Raw genomic sequence first — 18,362 nt, forward strand, 5'->3', positions numbered from 1 at the left:
AAAAAGAAAAGAAACTTAGGAACTAAAACCTTCTTTTCCTCCAATTAGAGCTTATCTCCTGTTGAAAATGAGACCAGCTAATATTACTCCTGCTACTTGTTTTCAGGCCCTAAACTAAGCATTTTAGCACATAGGTCTTCTAATTCAACTTCCCTGACAACCCTAAAAAGTAGGTATCTTACTTTTCCTACTATCATTATTCCCAATTTACAGATAGAGAAACCAACTAAGAGATTCAATATCTTGACTAAGTTAATAACTGATGAAGCTGAGGTTGGAACTATGATTCTAAAGAAAATACTCTTAACTACTATGCTACACCAATTTCTACACCATTGGCATATTCCCCTACCACCCAAAATTTTTACTCCCCTTATGCCTGCCCCCCAAAAGGTTTTTTGGGTGTACTTTTACTTCCCACATATAAAATTATGAGGCTCAATATGCTTTCAAAATTACACAGCCTCTCTCCCCATCCTCCACTTGTCTGAGACCAAGTTTCAAGGTCAGGGTCCTGGGGAGCTTGAATTATAATGAAGAAACAGGAAGCTAAGGCATTATTAGTGCTATATGAGGTGGAGGGACTGGGTAGGGCAGAGTGCTCTAGTGGTCAGGGTTTGTCTCTAGCCTATCATGGTGAGATCAAAAACTGTGATTAGAAAGTGGTTTTTACTAGAGGGACAGAGGAAAGGGTCCCAGCGCTACCGAAGAAGAGGTAGGTGATGTCGGTAGGGGCCACCTTTCCTCTCCCCAGTTATTTTTGGTCTTTGTAACCTGTAGGTTTCCTGTTAGTGGGTACAGAACTGACATTACGGAAACGAACGCCAGGAGTCCAATAACCCATCCTCCTTAATTCTTTCTTTGGCCTTCGAACCCCTCAGGGATCTCAGCATCTAGATTCTAGTGACCTCAGGAGCTTGGAGTATTTTGTTGGAGTCTCATCTCATAATCCCTTTGCTAGCCCTCATCTGGCCTTGCAACTTTTGAACTCTCCGTTAAACAAGTAAATATTTTCCTCTACTGAACCAGTATACCCAACACCAACCCCTATCTACTCCCTACGTGCGAGCCTTAGTGCTGAAATCTGGACGAACTGGCCTGCTACCTCACGTGGTAGGCGGAAGCAGCTTCCTAGTAGGTCCCTGCGTCACCTGCGACCCAGCTAAGCCACCTCCTGATGTTCCCTCTTTACGCATGCTCCGCTCTCACTACCGGGGTCCAGAACAATGCTCTAAACCCCGCCCTGCCCTTCTGGCTCCGCCCCTGCTCCGGAGTCCCGAGTCTTCACCGGCGAGCGAGCTTTGGGCAGGAATGTTACCTTTGGCCAGGCTGGCCAGGTGCTGACCCTTGCAATGATAAACTAGATAATCCACATCGAGAAGGTGCACCTCACACGTAAGGCCCATACGCAGCGCCGCTTCCTGGCTCCTCCGCTGAACCTTGGCTCACCCCGCACCGGCCTCGAGTTTTGACTGTCTGCCAGAGGAGCCACGCCCCCGGTCGCCAATGGCCCGCCAGGCACCCGCCTATTCTCCCCCCAAAATCATTTCCCTAGAGAAAGGCGCAGGCGCCTCACGGAGCCTCTCTGCAGCTTTCAAGCCCTAGTCAGCGTCTTCCTTTTTACCACCCCTTCCTTCCCCGCGTGGCCAGTAGGGGTCCGGCTGGCTGGGTGGGTGAATGGGCAGAGGGGTGGAGAGTCCTGAGCCTTGCTCTCACCCGGGCTCTTAGTGGCGGCGGTTCTGTCACCTCCCAGATGGCGCGTAGGGCCGAGCCCCCAGACGGGGGCTGGGGATGGATGGTGGTGCTCTCAGCGTTCTTCCAGTCGGCCCTGGTGTTCGGGGTGCTCCGCTCCTTCGGCGTCTTCTTCGTGGAGTTTGTGACGGCGTTTGAGGAGCAGGCAGCGCGTGTCTCCTGGATTACCTCCATTGGAATCGCGGTACAGCAGTTTGGGAGTGAGTGCTGCGCCTAGGTCTGGGGTCTTAAGACCTTAGGAAGGGAGAAGGGATGCGGGGATAGTAAAGGGGGAGAGTGGAGATGGGAGAGATACTGGAGGAGGATGCTAGAAAACTCCTTCCTCTTCCCCAGGCCCAGTGGGCAGTGCCCTGAGCATGAAGTTCGGGCCAAGGCCCGTGGTGATGGCTGGGGGCATCATGGCAGCGTTGGGGATGCTGCTCGCCTCATTTGCTACCTCCTTGACCCACCTGTATCTGAGTATTGGGCTGCTTTCAGGTGAGACCCTGGGCAGGGGCAGGAAAGTCAAATACCCGAGTCTTTGGTCTCTGGACTATCACCTTCCTTCTGATGCTTCCAAAAGACTTAGGGGGAAGCTGAAAGTTTTTAATAGCACCCATGCCCCGAAAGGAAATAAGAGGGATGACTAAATTGATAAACTTGGTGGGGCAATTAGGACATTCAGAGACAAGTCCAGAATATGCAAACCCGAGGCTAGTGGGACTGGAGTGTAAAAGGAAGAATTACATACTGTAAAAGTTATGTCAGGTACTGTGACTGTGCTATAGATAGATACCTATCCTATTTACAAACAAAGCAAGGTTTTAGAAACATATGAAACATGGCAAATCAAGAACACAGCTAGAAATTGTACAGCCCAGATCTAACTCCAGAATTCTGCATTAGTTAGTTTAAAAACATTATCTGTAAACCTCGACAGTCTCATAAAGTATATTATTCCCATTTTGCAGATGAGGAGATTGAGGCTGGGAGACTAAGTAAGGTCATACAGCTAGAAAGAATCCAAGTATCAAAGTTATGATTGTAACTGAGGCCTGTGATACAAACATTCTGCTGCTGAGCAGAGTTGGAATTACTGAGTGCCCTGAGCTCCCTTTGAGTCCCCCAACCATTTCTTTATTTCTTTTTTTTTTTTTTTGACAGGCTCTGGCTGGGCCTTGACCGTCACTCCGACCCTGGCCTGCCTGTCTCGTTACTTCTCTCGCCTTCGATCCCTGGCTACAGGGCTGGCACTGACTGGCGTGGGCCTTTCCTCTTTTGCCTTTGCTCCATTCTTCCAATGGCTGCTCAGCCAGTATGCCTGGCGGGGTGCCCTACTGCTGGTGTCTGCCCTCTCCTTCCACTTGGTGGTCTGTGGTGCTCTCCTTCGCCCAATCTCCCTGACTGAGGATCCTGCCATGGGTGGCCCTGGGGCCCAACTTGCCTTCCTCCTCCATCACGGCCCCTTTCTCCGTTACACTGTTGCCGTCACCCTGATCAACACTGGCTACTTCATTCCCTATGTGCACCTGATGGCCCATCTCAAGGACCTGAATTGGGACCCACTGCCTGCTGCCTTCCTACTCTCAGTGGTTGCTATTTCTGACCTTGTGGGGCGTCTGGTTTCCGGGTGGCTAGGGGATGCAGTCCCAGGGCCTGTGGCACGACTCCTGGTGCTCTGGACCACCCTGACTGGGGTGTCACTGGCCCTGATCCCCGTGGCTCAGACTCCCATGGCCCTGGTGGCTCTGTCTGTGGCCTATGGCTTTACATCAGGGGCCCTGACCCCAGTGGCCTTCTCCATGTTGCCAGAACTGGTGGGGACTGGAAGGATATACTGTGGCCTGGGACTGGTGCAGATGGTAGAAAGCATTGGGGGACTTCTGGGGGCTCCTCTATCAGGTAAGAGGAATGGGGTTTCTAGGTGGGCCAGGGATGCATGTCATACCATTTGGGGAGGGGGCCATTCACACTAGAGTGGATATAAATATTACCCTCTGGTATGGTATACTACATGGCATATATAGCCAATCATAGAAGCCCTAAAGTAGAACCATAGGGCAAAGAAATTGGGGCTGTGGAAGGACTAAAATGAACTCTGTGGGACCTTTGGTGGGATACCTGCAGCTTGGGTTTTTCAGAAGACTTGGCTGGGTCTGGAGGGCATAGCATGTCACTGTATGCCCTTTTCCTTGGCCCACTACACCCAGCTCAAGTGTCCAGGCCATGTGGTCAAAGTTCTCGTTTCCAGATGCCAGAACCTTCAGACTGTTAACAATTTTAACTATTAACTGAAGGTATAGGTGGGAGGGCCACAGTTGCCAGAAAGAAAGGCACAGGTGTGCCTGACTTGATCTGGATTCCCAAACCCCATTGGCAGATTTGGAGATCCTTTCTGAAGGTAGGAAGGTGATTGAAATGACCTTTTGAAGCCCCTTGGGAAACCAGGGTTCTCAAGATCATCCAGTTCTACCTTGGGAATTTTAACTCTTCCAAATGATGGGTAAAGGATTATTTTCTTCCCTCCACCCCAAAATATGTTTGAGCCATCAGTCCCAGGAAACAGATCACCCATGTATATTCTTTCTCTTTCGGATGTAGGCTATCTCCGGGATGTGACAAGCAACTACACAGCTTCTTTTTTGGTAGCTGGAGCCTTCCTTCTTGCAGGGAGTGGAGTTCTTACCACTACACCCTACTTCTCCTGCTTCTCAGCTCCTACCTCCAAGCCCCAGAACCTTGCCACAGAGGTACAGGATACCAAAGTTCCCCTGCCCAAGGAAGGGGTGGGAGAGGACTGAACTCCCCAAAGGGGCTGGCTCTCAGACATAGAAAGCCAGAGGCTGGCAGTCCAGGTCTTGTCCTGCTCCATGTTGGTGCCCATAGAACCACAATGCCTTAAGCATCTCGATCTATCTTCCACTTCAGCAGACCCGAGGCTCCTGCAAAGTGTGTGCCAACCTTTTGTATTTTGTTGAGGACTCCTATCTTCTCTTTCCTCCCACAACCTTTCTGCAAGATCCAGGAGTTCAGCCTGCTTTATTGAGCTATGAATCAACTGTGAAAATCAAAGGCCAAGAGACTATGTGTTTTTTTTTTTGTATTTTTCTGAAGCTGAAAACGGGGAGAGACAGTCAGACAGACTCCCACATGCGCCCGGCCGGGATCCACCCTGCACGCCCACCAGGGGCGACGCTCTGCCCACCAGGGGCGACGCTCTGCCCACCAGGGGGCGATGCTTTGTCCCTCCGGGGCGTCGCTCTGCCGTGACCAGAGCCACTCTAGCGCCTGGGGCAGAGGCCAAGGAGCCATCCCCAGTGCCCGGGCCATCTTTGCTCCAATGGAGCCTTGGCTGCGGGAGGGGAAGAGAGAGAGAGGAAGGAGGGGGGGGGGTGGAGAAGCAGATGGGCGCTTCTCCTATGTGCCCTGGCCGGGAATCGAACCCGGGTCCTCCGCACGCCAGGCCAACGCTCTACCGCTGAGCCAACCGGCCAGGGCCCAAGAGACTATGTTTTACAAGTGATCTCTAGTGGAGCCTACTAAGTTTCTTCTCTGAAGACAGATGTTTAGAAGAGGGATGCCCCTTTGAGATAAAAGTGAATAAAAAACTGGATAATAATAGAACCTCAGTAAAAGCTGGAGCCCAGATGCTTGGGTTGGCATCCAAGAGCTGTCCAAAAGCTCTGGTGTTTTAGCATTTTAACTCTAGACTCTGCTCTCTGAACCACAGTTCCTCCCACTTGCCATCTGACCTTCCCCTTTCCCATTATCCTCTGTGACACAGAAAATAAATTAGAATGATGGGGACATAGGGTGGGGGGTAGTTAGGCAGGGGGAGCTGGAGCTGAGAGAGCTTAAGCCTGAGTTTAGGATTCTATTTACCTCAGGCCAGTAGAAGGAGATTGAGATACAGGGAAGTATTTTGAGTACAGGAAATGAAGATGGGGCAGATAGCATCCGCAAATCTCCCTCTCCTCTAGACAAACTGAAGCTGAGAGGCAGAACAAAGAGTCCCTGTTATAATGGCAACAACTTGGGCAAAGAAATAAATGGGCTGGCTGGACAGACAGATATCCTCTCTCTAACCCAGGGCTTAATGGGATCCTGTTTCTTTCAAGTAGACTTTTGAATATCTTTTCTTTAGTGAGAGAGAGTGAGAGCAGAAAGACAGGAAGGGAGAGAGATGAGAAGCATCAACCCATAGATGCAGCACTTCAGTTGTTCATTGCTTTCTCATATGTGCCTTGAGCCAGTGACCCCTTGCTCAAGCCAGCGACCATAACCCCACGCTTATGCCGCTGAGTCCATGCTCAAGCAGGGGACCTGGCGGTTTCAAACCTGGTCCTCAAGTGTTCCAGGTCAATGCTCTATCCAGTGTGCCATCACCTGGTCAGGCTGACTTTTGAATATCTTAAGTAGAAAGTTTTCAGCATCTTAGATTGGCTAACAATTGGAACTTGCAGGAAAACAGGAAATTTTTTATTGGGGGAGGGGCTCAAATCAAAAGAAAATGGTCAACAAGTGGTGTCCAAAGTGGAGTGAGGGCCTCCTGGGGAGAGCAGGGCAACCTGAGGAAGAGGGAGCAACTCCCCGCTTTCAGGGGGAGGGGTGGCCGGACGTGAAGCTGGAGTGCAGGAGGGCAGTGCCCCAGGCAGCCCCAGGTAGATGAAGCTGCCAGAGAGGACCATAGAGCCGCACATGAGGAAGGAGGCAGTGAAGTCTCCGGTCTCATCCCTTAGGAAGCCTGAGAAGAAGGGGAAAGGAATTTAGAGGTCTCAGATCCTAGGCACAGAGGATGGTGGCAAGTGGATTTGTTGGCTCAAGCCCTTACCTGACAGTGGAGGGCCCAGAAGCCCACCGAAGCTCATCAGCATCAACACCAGCCCTGTGGCCTGTACAACACCTCCGATGCCCACCAGCCCCGGGAGCACTCCAAAAACCAGTGGGCTGTAACTACCGGCGCTCAGCCCATATAACCCAGCCGTAGCTAGCAGGGCCTCCCCCCCACCCTCCTCGCTCCCCACCACAGGCACCAGAGCCACAGCCAACAGCCCCAGCCCTGTGAGAGCCGCAAACACCATGAGCAGCCGCGGGAGGGGCACCCAACCCTGGTCGGCCAACCACCCAGAGACCAGCCGGGCTCCTGCATCCAACACTGCAGCCACCGCCACCACCAGTGCTGCCCTGTACCCCCCCAGGCCCTTGTCTAAAGCGTGAGGGGCCAAATGCACGTAGGGGACGAAGTACCCGGCCGAAACCACGGCCGTGCCCAGGGCAAAAACTAAGAAGGATCGGTGTGTGAAGAGACCCAGGCCGAGGGCAGCTAGAGGTCCACGAGGTGGGGCTGGTGGGTCGCCTGGGAGATCCAGAGGTCGCAGAAGGGCACCACAGGGGGTGAGGTGGAGAGTAATGGCACCAAGGAGGAGCAGGGCGCCCCGCCAGCCGAAAGTATCCAGGAGGAGTTGCAAGGCAGGCGCCAGGAACAGCGAGGCGGCTCCGTTGCCCGTGAGTGCCAGCCCCATAGCCAAGACTCGACGACGGGAGAAGTAACGAGAGAGGGTTCCAAGGGCAGGGGCGAACGCTAGGGCCCAGCCAGAGCCTGCGAATGGATAAGACCAGGTGAGAACCGGGACGGGAATGCCTGGGCCAGCAACCCCAACCCTGCTCTTCGGAGGAGGCCCCCGTCCAGTTGGCCTCCGGCCCCCCGTGAGCTATCTCCACCATCACCTATTAAAAGCACGACCGAAGTATCCTCTCTCCTTACCAGCAAGGACGCCCAGGCCAAGGTAGAGGTGCAGCAGATTGCTGGCGAAAGCGGAGAAGATGAAACCAAGCGAGGTGATGATGCCCCCAATCATCACTACGGGGCGCGCCCCCCAGCGGGTGCTCAGGGCGCTGCCCACTGGGCCTAGAAAGAGGTTGGGGTCAACGAAAAACTCCCCTGACCCCCAACTCACTCTAACCCTCTCATTGGCGGTTTGATTGGTTTAAAACTACTCCCCCACCCTAATAGCTTCTCAACCTCAACCCAGTCTTTTCTCGAACTTAGTGCTAAATTCTCGTCCTTTCTCAGGTTATCTGGTAATCAGGGGGGCCCCTACCACTACATTCATAGCCGCTCCACCCTGGTTCCCGCCCCCCACATCCGGCATGGGGGGACCGCCCTCACTGGCTGCCTGCTGCACAGCTAGGGCCAGGCCGCTGACCCACGCTGTGTCCTGAGAGGTTCGGTCAAAGTGATCCGCGAAATAAGGGAGAGCAAGGCCCAGGGAACGTAACAACCCGTAGGAGAGCCCATTCACCGCGAAGGCTGAAGCTGCCACCACCCAGCCCCAGCCTCCGTCCGGGGCTCTGGCAGGCTTGGAGGTCATCGCCATCTGGGGGGGGAAAAAGAACACCTGTGAGTGAAATCTCCATGTCTGTGCCTCCTCTAGGGACCTGAGATTCAGCTTCTGGCAGCTTTGCCAGGGAGGGCACGCACGATAGGGTGCGAGTAGAGGGAGCGGGAGTTTGGCCTAGGAATGGAACACCTGGGTCGGCGCAAATTACCCGCGAGATACTCTGAAGGGTGACAGGTAATATCCCTGGCCTGAATCCTCACTCCCCCCCCCCCCCACCTCCTTACCCCTTACCGGACTTGTCCGGGAGGTAGGGGAAATGGCGAAGAATGGCTTGGCCTGGTTTCTCCCCGCCTTCAGGTTGGCGGGAGTCCCACCCAGAGGGGGAGCGAGTGCAGAGATGGAGCTTTACTTGGACTGGCTGTAAACTGGTCACCGCGGGGGTCTGAACCACCTGGGACGCTCTGGTATGGAGGGCGGGAGGCTAGCTGAGACAACCAATCAGCTGAGCTGAGGGTGAAGTCAGACACTGATTCCGTGGGGATTAAATTACACGCAGCACGCAGCACGCACGCGCAAGCCAAGCCCACCCCCTCCCGAAAAGGGAGCAGCGAGGGAAAATGGCACAGGCGCCTGCCCACAGCCATGCACCTGCTGCCTTTTGCTCACGGAAGAGACATATGGATTGTAATTCCCCGCAAGACCAAGATTGGTAGCAAAGCACTTAAGCAGGGATGGTTCTCCCAAGACCCGAAGGGATGAGTAATTTTGTTCTCAGAAAATGTTGCTGGAAGACCAGATAAATTTTGGATATCAAATGACAGACCTCCACTGAGTGCTTGTTGTGTGCTTAACAATAATAGGCCTTCGAAGACTTAGGGGAAGGAAAAGGGACTCCTATATTCTGAGGAGCAGTGATGTGCCAGGCACTCTTCACACATCATCTTTTCATCCTCACACTTACCCTGTGAAGACAGTTTCAGTCTCATTTTACAGATGAAGTAATTGAAGCTTCCAGAGGTTAGGTGACTTGCCCAAAACAATTCAGCAAAAGATGGTGGAAATATATATTTGAATTTTGGGTCTGTCCACCTGTGGGACCATACTAGGATGATAGATCTAGGACTGAAATCGAATCTGCCATAGTGGGGGGAGATGAATTTATTGAAGTGACATGGTTTCTCAAAACCATACAGGTTTCAAATGTACAACTCAACCCTGTGCATCCATTGCCCAAAACAAAATCTTCCATTCCCATTTATTCCCCCATTGCCCACATCCACCTACTTCCACCTCCCTTTCCCTCTTGCTATCACTACACTGCTGTCTATGTGTTACTATATATGATTTTTTGTTTGCTTAAACCCTTCATCTTGTTTCATCCAGCCCCTCAAACCCTGTCCCCTCTGAGAGCAGTTAGTCTGTTCCATGTATCCTTTGTTCATCAGTTTATTTTGTTCATTAGATTCCATATATAAGTGAAATCATCTGGTACCTTTTTCTTTCTCTGGCTTATTTCACTTAACATAATGATCTACGTACGGGTCCATTCATGCTGTCGCAAAAGATAAGATTTCCTTATTTTATTTTTTATATTTTATTAATTGAGAGGAGTGGAGACAGTGAGACAGACTCCCACATGCGTCCTGACAGAGATCCACAGGGCAACACCATCATCTAGGGCCAGATGCTGGAGTACTGAGCTATTTTTAGTGCCTGAGGTTGATGTGCCTCAGTACCCTAGGCCACAATTGAACCAATCGAGCCACCTGCTGTGGGAGGGGAAGAGAGAGCAAACAGGGGAGGGGAAAGGGGGGCAGCAGATGGTCTCTTCTCCTATGTGCCCTGACCAGGTATTGAACCCGGGATGTCCATAGGCCCGGCCAACACTATCCACTGAGCAACTGACCAGGCGAAGGTTTCTTTTTTTTTTTTAAACAATCAAGCAATATTCCATTGTGGAAATATACCACATCTGTTCTTATCCATTCATCCACTGATGGGACGTAAATAACGCTGCAATGAACATAGGGGTGTGTATATTATTTCAAATTAGTGTTTTGGGTTTCTTCGGATATATTACCAGAAGTGGAATTGCTGGTTCAAAAGGCAGTTCCATTTTTAATTTTTTGAGGAAGCTCCATACTTTCACAGTGGCTGCACCAATCTACATTCCCACCAACAGTACACAAGGGTTACATTTTTCTCCACACCTTCACCACCACTTATTTGTTTGTTGATTTATTGATGATAACCATTCTGACAGGTGTAAGGTGGTTTTAATTTGCATTTCTCTGATGATTAGTGACACTATCATTTCTTTTTCTTTTTATTTATTTTGTGTGTGACAGAGACAGAGAGAGGGACAGGTAGGGACAAACAGATAGGAAGGGAGAGAGATGAGAAGCATCAATTCTTCGTTGCAGCTCCTTTGTCTCCTTAGTTCATTGATTGCTTTCTCATATGTGCCTTGATGGGGGGGGGGCTGCAGCAGTGTGAGTGACCCCTTGCTCAAGCCAGCGACCTTGGGCTTCAAGCCAGTGACCTTGGGCTTCAAGCCAGCAAACTTTGGGCTCAAGCCAGCAACCATGGAGTCTTGTCTATGATCCCACACTCAAGCCAGTGACCCCACACTCAAGCTGGTGAGCCCGTGCTCAAGCCAGTGACCTCAGGATTTCAAACCTGGGTCCTCTGCATCCCAGTCTGATGCTCTATCCACTGTGCCACTGCCTGGTCAGGCCTGACCATCTTTTCATATGTCTTTTGGCCATCTGTATATCCTCTTTGGAGAAGTGTCTATTCAGGTTCTCTGTGCATTTTTTGTTGGATTATTTCTTTCCCTGCTATTGAGTTTTGAAGTTCTTTATAAATTTTGGATATTAATTCCTTATCAGATGTATCATTGAGGATATGTTCTCTGGTTCAGTAGGTTGATTTTTCATTTTATTGATGGTTTCCTTTGTTGTGCATAATATTTTTAATAAAAGTATATTTTTTACATTAGAATTAAGGTCACTACTGCTTTACTTCAGCTATTTGAATCAAGAGATGTATGTACTCTTTGGTTTCATTATTAAACAATATCAGAAAATTTGGCAAATTACGGTTTGGAGTATGAATCACCCAAAAGCCACATGATGGCAGTGTTTCCTAGTTGTTGAGAAGTATCTGCATCTAAAGAAGAAAAAAAACCCAGCTTCTTAAGTAGTGAAACTATAAAGACCTTTGATGGCTCTCTGCCTGTAAGAATCAAATTTCTCTAGTTCAGGTAGAAAGTCTTTGAGAATCAAAAGTAGACCCAGAATACTTTTCCATTCCATTTCCTTCTCCTGTCTCCTGCACACTTCTGTCAGCCATATTGTCTCACCCTCTTCATGGACATGTTTCTTTCTCACTCCTGAATTTTTGCATATGTTGTTCCCTCTGCTTGTCCTGGGTAGGGCATAGGAGTCCTTAAAGGTTTAAGATCCTGCCATATATACCCTAGAAAAGTGGTCTCAGTGGTTTTTCGAGCCTGAGTTAATGTGAAAGGCACCTGGGAGGAAGGTGGAGCCAGCAGATCCTAAGAAACCCAGAGAGGAGGGAGCCCACTTCCTGAGATGGGTAGTGAGGATTCTTTTCCAAGCTGAACGTGGTCAACTGAAACAAATCTCTCCCTCTTCATGTTGAAGTAAAAATGCAAGGCAGTCAAAGAGGAGAGTAGGCCTTCTGGGTTTGGGATATCTACATAGTTATGCTGAGCACCTTTGAAAGATACTTATAAACCCAGAGGGCTTTCCCAAGCCTGGCAGTGGGGTGATTCATTGTAAAAGGACACATTCCTCTTCTACCTCATATTCCCTACATTCTAAGCCAAAATCATCACTCTACATCTTTTGCTCATGGAGGAAAAGATGTTGAGGTTGGGAGAATGGATTCTAAACTAGACTTCCTTAGTTTGAATTCCATCTCAGCCTCTTATTAGCTGTATTATTGTGAGTAAGTTACTCAATCTCTCTGTGCCTGTTTCTTCATCTCTAAACTGGGGATAATAGCTTCATGATAGGGTTTTTATGAGGGTTAAATGAGTCACTGTATACATGTATTAGTAAAGGATCTAAAATGGTGCCTGGAACATGACATGTGTCAGCCCCTATTGCTGCTATTGTGACTTGGAGGAACCTGACTTGATCCTTCAGCTTCACTGTGCTTTTGCCATGTGATTATATCTATTAAAGTCTCAAGATCAAAGAATCTCATTGGTCTGGTGAGTTCTCAGTAGAAGCACACCAGTTATAAGATGTGAATAGCTACAAAGAGGTTAAATGAGATTGTTTTTTTCTGTGGTGAGTGATTTTCTTAGCATTTTCTAAAGTTTATAAGAAAATGCTGATCCTCCTATTTTTTCATTGCGACACCTTAGTTGTTCATTGATTGCTTTCTCATATGTGCCTTGACCGAGTAACCCCTTGCTCAAACCAGGTGAGCCCACGCTCAAGTTGGCGACCTCAGGGTCTCGAACCTGGGTCCTCCGCATCCCAGCCCGACGCTCTATCCACTGCGCCACCGCCTGGTCAGGCTTTCTAAAAAATTTTTATTTCTTGATTTTTTAGAGAGGAGGGAGAGAGAGAGAAATGCAAGGGGGGTAAAGGGGAGCAGGAAGTATCAACTTGTAGTTGTTTCTTGTGACTGGGCAAGTCTGGGGTTTGGAACTGGTGACCTCAGCGTTCCAGGTCAATGCTCCATTTATAGTGCCACCACAGGTCAGGCCATCCTACTCTTTCTTTTTAAAAAAAATTTTTTTAAATTTTATTCATTTTAGAGAGGAGAGAGAAAGGGAGAGAGAGAGAGAGAGAGAGAGAGAGAGAGTGAGAGGAGAGAGAGACAGAGAGAGAAGCTGGGAGGAGCTGGAAGCATCAACTCCCATATGTGCCTTGACCAGGCAAGCCCAGAGTTTTGAACCGGCAACCTCAGCATTCCAGGTTGATGCTTTATCCACTGCGCCACCACAGGTCAGGCCTACTCTTTCTTTTCCTTATTTTTATTTAGAGAAAGACAGACAGACAGGAAGGGAAAGAGATGAGAAGCATCAACTTGTAATTGTAGCACTTTCAGTTGTTCATTGACTGCTTCTCATACATGCCTTGAGGGGGGTTCCAGCTGAGCTAGTGACCTCTTGCTCAAGCCAGTGACTTTGGGCTCAAGCCAGCAACCATGGGGTTATGTCTATGATGCCATGATCAAGCTGGCAGCCCACGCTCAAGCTGGTGAGCCCGTGCTCAAACTGGATGAGTTTGTGCTCAAGCCAGCAATATCAGGGTTTTGAACCTTGGTCCTCAGCATACCAGGTCGACGCTCTATCCACTGCGCCACTGCCTAGTTAGGCCATTCTACTCTTTCTAATCAACCCGCAGCAGAACACTTCTAAGTCTGTGGTACAATCTTCTAACCCTTACTCCCACATTGCCCTGAGGGTGGAAACTTGCATTATTGATTTGACACCTTAAAGTGTCAAATGTAAATGACAAATGACTAAATGAGAGGAAACAATGAACAAGAGATTACATGAGTGGACTCAGAGCCTCATGCTTCATGGGATATGGCAATATTGCAAGAAGGGGTTGATGATGAACCAAACTACTAATGCTTGCCCACATGGAGAGAGGGACAGATAAGGACAGACAGATAGGAAGGGAGAGAGATGAGAAGCATCAATTCTTCACTGTGGCACCTTAGTTGTTCAATGATTGCTTTCTCATATGTGCCTTCACCAGGGGGCTACAGCAGACCGAGTAACCCCTTGCTCAAATCAGATGAGCCCAAGCTCAAGCTGGTGACCTCGGGGTTTTGAACCTGAGTCCTCTCTTTAGGGAGATCAAAAGAAAGGGTCAAGGTCTTTACACATAATTTGATTTGGGGCCCACAGGATCTAGGTGTGTATCTGTGATTGTGAACTCAAGCTGCTCTGGGGTTTTCTTATGGTATTTCTGTGGGAGGTTTTGGGGACCTGAGGGATGTACACCCTTGGGGAAACCCTGAACCGAGCTTAGCCATTCCTTGGGTACACCCACTGGGGGCTCTCTCTGCAGATGGGAGAGAAGGAGAGAGGTAAGGACAGATGGCATTACCCGCAGGAAACTCAGCTTTATTTGAAGTACACAAAAATATGAGACTTGCTGATATTTGACCCAGCTGACTGTGGGCTTCTAAGAGCCTAATAGAGCTGCCTCTCACTCCTCACCCACCAGAATCCTCTGCTTTCCAGCTCACCCAGAGACCAGGCCATGGGAAGTCAGCATAGACCTTAAAGGCCAGACCCAGGGTCTGAAAAAGTGGAAGAAAGACATGATCCAGGAAGGGTATGAGATCACAAGGTCAAGGTTTGTATTTTGGGGTCAAGGAACCACGTCTGTTGAGATGCTCTGAAATGAGGGTTAAAGGCACCTACTCAGGGCAGTGGGGCTCATTGTGTACTGGGAACAAATCTACTTGGATGACCACATGTGAATGGAGAATCGAGCTCTGTCTCCTGAGCCTCGTATCATAACTGAGATTGGGTAAGCAGTCTGCTGAGTTTGGGGCTTGGAGAGGCCATGGTTGGGTTGAAGTTGGCACAGATGCGACAACTGAGGGTAGAGCTAGATTGGAGTCAAGACCTGGTATGGGATGGGCATTCTACACCACTTAACTTCTCTCTTATCCCCTCTACCAAGTCTGTCTCCAGTGCCTCTTCCAATTCAGTCCCCATCCCTTCCCTCTGTCACTCCTTCTCCACCTCCCCAACCCCTTTAAGTGCTGAAGACCTAGAGCCTCGGGCTCCTGGATCTCTCCAGACAGCCCAGTCTTTGTGACAGGAAACCAGGATGGTGCGGGGAGCACTCAGCTAAAGTCTTTGAGCCTAGTCTGTGTGTCTAAATATCCAAATGTGTCTTATCTGGTATTTTCTGGTTCTGGAACTTTGGCCATTATCTGTGTCATACGCACTCATTTCAAGTCATTACTTAAGGAGAGAACTGATTCATTACAGGATATGCTGGATACCTCTCAGAATATCAAAAAGGTGACAGAGGTAGGTTTAGCAGGAACACAGACTGCCACAGGGCTAAATGGGTTGCCAACGCCACTGCTGTCACCATTAGTCACTAGATGTCGCTGCTGGCCCTCTGCATTCACAGGACCTAAAAACTGCTCTCAGAAGCCCTTCTACGCTTCATTCACCACTAGCTCTAAAGCCAAGTCCGGGGACAGTATTCCTGACCACCTGAACCTTGGTCATGTGCTCTCATCCTAGCTGGTGGGACACAAGGAAGGTTAGCACTTGGTGCTTTCAGTGTCTGTTGGTAGGGCCATAAGAAATGATGACATCGGATCATTTACAACATGGATGGACCTTGATAACATTATACTGAGCGAAATAAGTAAATCAGAAAAAACTAAGAACTATATGATTCCATACATAGATGGGATATAAAAATGAGACTCAGAAACATGGACAAGAGTGTGAGGGTTACAGGGTGGGGGGAGGAGAGGGAGGGAGTTGGGGGAGGGGAGGGGAGGGGCACAAAGAAAACCAGTTAAAAGGTGATGGAAGACAATTGGACTTTGGGTGATGGGAATGCAGCATAATCAAATGTCAAAATAACCTAGAGATGTTTTCTCTGAACATATGTACCCTGATTTATCAATGTCACCCCATTAAAATTAATTAAAAACAGCAACAAACAAAACAAAATAAAAAACAAAAAAAGAATGCTTATTGCTATAAAAAAATAATAATAATAAGGTAGGTTCTGGCCAGATAGCTCAGTTGATTAGATCACTGTCCAGAATCACAGAGGTTGCTGGTTTGATGAGCCCTGGTCAGGGCACATTAAGGAACAGATCGATGTTTCTGTCTGTCTGTCTCTCTCTTTCTCTCTCTTGTTAAATTTAATAAATAAATATTTAAAAAACAAACAATACAGCCCTGGCCGGTTTGCTTAGTGGATAGAGTGTCGGCTTGGCTTACTGACATCCAGGGTTCAATCTCCGGTCAGGGCATATATGAGAAGTGACCATCTACATTTTTCCCTCTCCCTCTCCCCCTTTTCTTTCTCTTCCCCTCTTGTAGCCAGTGGCTCCATTGGTTTGAGTGTGGGCCCCAGATGGGGGTTGCCAGATAGATCCTGGTTGGGGTGCATGTGGGAGTTTGTCTCTCCATTTCCCCTCCCCTCACTTAAATAAAAAAGAAAAGAAGAAAAAAAAAGAAATAAGAGCAATCCCAAGTAAACAATCTCACAATTACATATATTATAAAGAGTTAGAAAAAGAAGAACAAAGGCAACCCAAATTCAGCAGAAGAAAGGAAATAAAAATTAGAGCAGAATTGAATGAAATAGAAAACAAACAAAAAACCTATACAAAAACAATACAACAAAGAACTGGTTTTTTGAAAAGATTAATAAAATTGACAAACCTCTGTCTAGATTCACTAAGAAAAAAGAGAGAAATGACTCCTATAAACAAAATCAGAAATGAAAGAGAATCTACCACAGACATCGTAGATATACAAATGGTCATACTAGAATACTGTGAAAGACTATGTGCCATAAAATTCAATAATCTAGAAGAAATGGATAACTTCCTAGAACTATATAATCTTCCTAGACTGAATCCTGAAGACCTAGAAAACCTCACTAGACCAAAAAACAGTGAGGAAATTAAAACAACCATTAAAAACCTCCCCCAAAATAAAAGTCCAGGACCAGCCTGACCAGGAAGTGGTGCAGTGGCTAGAGCGTTGGACTGGTATTGGAGGACTCAGGTTCAAAACCCTGAGGTCACCAGCTTGAGTGTGGGCTCACCTGATTTGAGCAAGGGTTTACTCGGTCTGTTGTAGCCCCCTGGTTAAGGCACAAATGAGAAAGCAATCATTGAACAACTAAGGTGCCACAGTGAAGAATTTATGTTCTCATCTCTCTCCCTTCCTATCTGTCTGTCCCTATCTGTCCCTCTCTCTGTCTCTGTCACACACACACACACACACACACAGCAGTCCAGGACCAGATGGCTTCCCTAGTGAATTCTACAAAACATTCAAAGAAGATATGGTATCTATCTTTCTCAAAGTTTTACAAAAAATTGAAGAGGGGGCAATAGTTCCTAACATATTTTATTAGTGAATATAATCTTGATACCCAAGCCTGGCAAGGACAACACAAAAAGAGAAAACTACAAACCAATATCTCTGATGAATACAGATGTAAGAATCCTAAACAAAATAGTAGCAAATCAAATATAAAAATACATTAAAAAATAATATACATCAGCCCTGGTCGGTTGGCTCAGCGGTAGAGCGTCGGCCTAGTGTGCGGAGGACCCGGGTTCGATTCCTGGCCAGGGCACACAGGAGAAGTGCCCATTTGCTTCTCCACCCCTCCGCCACGCCTTCCTCTCTGTCTCTCTCTTCCCCTCCCGCAGCCAAGGCTCCATTGGAGCAGAGATGGCCCGGGGGGCTGGGGATGGCTCTGTGGCCTCTGCCTCAGGCGCTAGAGTGGCTCTGGTCGCAACATGGCAACGCCCAGGATGGGCAGAGCATCGCCTCCTGGTGGGCAGAGCATTGCCCCATGGTGGGCGTGCCGGGTGGATCCCGGTCGGGCGCATGCGGGAGTCTGTCTTACTGTCTCTCCCTGTTTCCAGCTTCAAAAAAATGCAAAAAAAAAAAAAAATAATAATAATAATAATAATGTATATCACAATCAAGTGGGGTTTATTCCAGGAGCATTAGGATTGTTCAACATATGCAAATTGATAATTGTAAGACACCACATTAACAAAACAAAGGATAAAACTCATATCCTATCAATTGATGTAGAAAAGGCATTCAATAAGATACAACATCCATTTATGATTAAAACATTCAATGAAATAGGTATTGAAGGGAAGTACAACATAATAAAAGCCATATATGACAAACCCTCAGCCAATATTATACCCAGTGGTGGAAAACTGAAAGCTTTTCCTCTAAAATGAGGAACAAGACAAGGACACCCCCTCTCACCACTCTTATTCACAGTTCTGGAAGTCCTAGCCAGAGCAATCTGGCAAGATAATGAGATGGACATCCAAATTGGGAAAGAAGATGTAAAAGTACACTTTTTGCAGATGACATGATTCTGAATATAGAAAACTCCAAAGACTCCACCAAAAAACTACTAGAAATAGTAAACAAATACAGTAAAGTCTTAGGATACAAAAATCAATTGCTTTTTTATATGCTAACAATGAAACCTCACAAAGAGAAATGAAAAAAGAATTCCTTTTACAATTGCAACA

General features: G+C 48.0%; 2 protein-coding genes across 7 annotated transcripts; one reads left to right on the forward strand and one right to left on the reverse strand.

The window, feature by feature from the left end:
* The first annotated feature begins 1,549 nt into the window (after window positions 1–1,549).
* Window positions 1,550–4,799, forward strand: SLC16A13 (solute carrier family 16 member 13). 2 transcript variants are annotated; one of them, XM_066262929.1, is made up of 5 exons: window positions 1,550–1,952; window positions 2,086–2,229; window positions 2,896–3,633; window positions 4,112–4,234; window positions 4,333–4,461. In XM_066262929.1, exons 1-4 carry the CDS (start codon window positions 1,754–1,756, stop codon window positions 4,159–4,161), a joined length of 1,131 nt encoding a protein of 376 aa, XP_066119026.1. In that variant the 5' UTR covers window positions 1,550–1,753; the 3' UTR covers window positions 4,162–4,234; window positions 4,333–4,461. The 2 variants fall into 2 exon arrangements, with proteins under 2 accessions (XP_066119026.1, XP_066119025.1); XM_066262928.1 differs by lacking the exon at window positions 4,112–4,234 and having other exon boundaries at window positions 1,551–1,952; window positions 4,333–4,799.
* Window positions 4,800–6,188: 1,389 nt separating this feature from the next.
* SLC16A11 (solute carrier family 16 member 11) lies at window positions 6,189–8,598 on the reverse strand. 5 transcript variants are annotated; one of them, XM_066262924.1, is made up of 5 exons: window positions 8,357–8,598; window positions 7,901–8,108; window positions 7,496–7,639; window positions 6,563–7,330; window positions 6,189–6,475 (listed from the first exon to the last, which is right to left on the reverse strand). In XM_066262924.1, the coding sequence occupies exons 2-5, from the start codon at window positions 8,106–8,108 to the stop codon at window positions 6,246–6,248; spliced, it is 1,350 nt and encodes a 449-aa protein (XP_066119021.1). In that variant the 5' UTR covers window positions 8,357–8,598; the 3' UTR covers window positions 6,189–6,245. The 5 variants fall into 5 exon arrangements, with proteins under 5 accessions (XP_066119021.1, XP_066119022.1, XP_066119019.1 ...); XM_066262925.1 differs by having other exon boundaries at window positions 8,034–8,108; window positions 8,364–8,595; XM_066262922.1 differs by having other exon boundaries at window positions 8,364–8,595.
* Window positions 8,599–18,362: the final 9,764 nt, after the last annotated feature.

Source organism: Saccopteryx bilineata, chromosome 2, assembly GCF_036850765.1.
Source record: "Saccopteryx bilineata isolate mSacBil1 chromosome 2, mSacBil1_pri_phased_curated, whole genome shotgun sequence".
Lineage (NCBI taxonomy): Eukaryota > Metazoa > Chordata > Mammalia > Chiroptera > Emballonuridae > Saccopteryx > Saccopteryx bilineata.

Coding starts and splice junctions, on each gene's coding strand:
- SLC16A13 (XM_066262928.1), top strand. CDS start 1,754: ATGGCGCGTAGGGCCGAGCCCCCAGACGGGGGCTGGGGATGGATGGTG. Junction 1,953..2,085: donor CGCGGTACAGCAGTTTGGGA/GTGAGTGCTGCG, acceptor CCTCTTCCCCAG/GCCCAGTGGGCAGTGCCCTG. Junction 2,230..2,895: donor GAGTATTGGGCTGCTTTCAG/GTGAGACCCTGG, acceptor TTTTTTTGACAG/GCTCTGGCTGGGCCTTGACC.
- SLC16A11 (XM_066262924.1), bottom strand. CDS start 8,108: ATGGCGATGACCTCCAAGCCTGCCAGAGCCCCGGACGGAGGCTGGGGC. Junction 7,640..7,900: donor AGCTGTGCAGCAGGCAGCCA/GTGAGGGCGGTC, acceptor ACCTCTTTCTAG/GCCCAGTGGGCAGCGCCCTG. Junction 6,476..6,562: donor TCTGGGCCCTCCACTGTCAG/GTAAGGGCTTGA, acceptor CCTTCTTCTCAG/GCTTCCTAAGGGATGAGACC.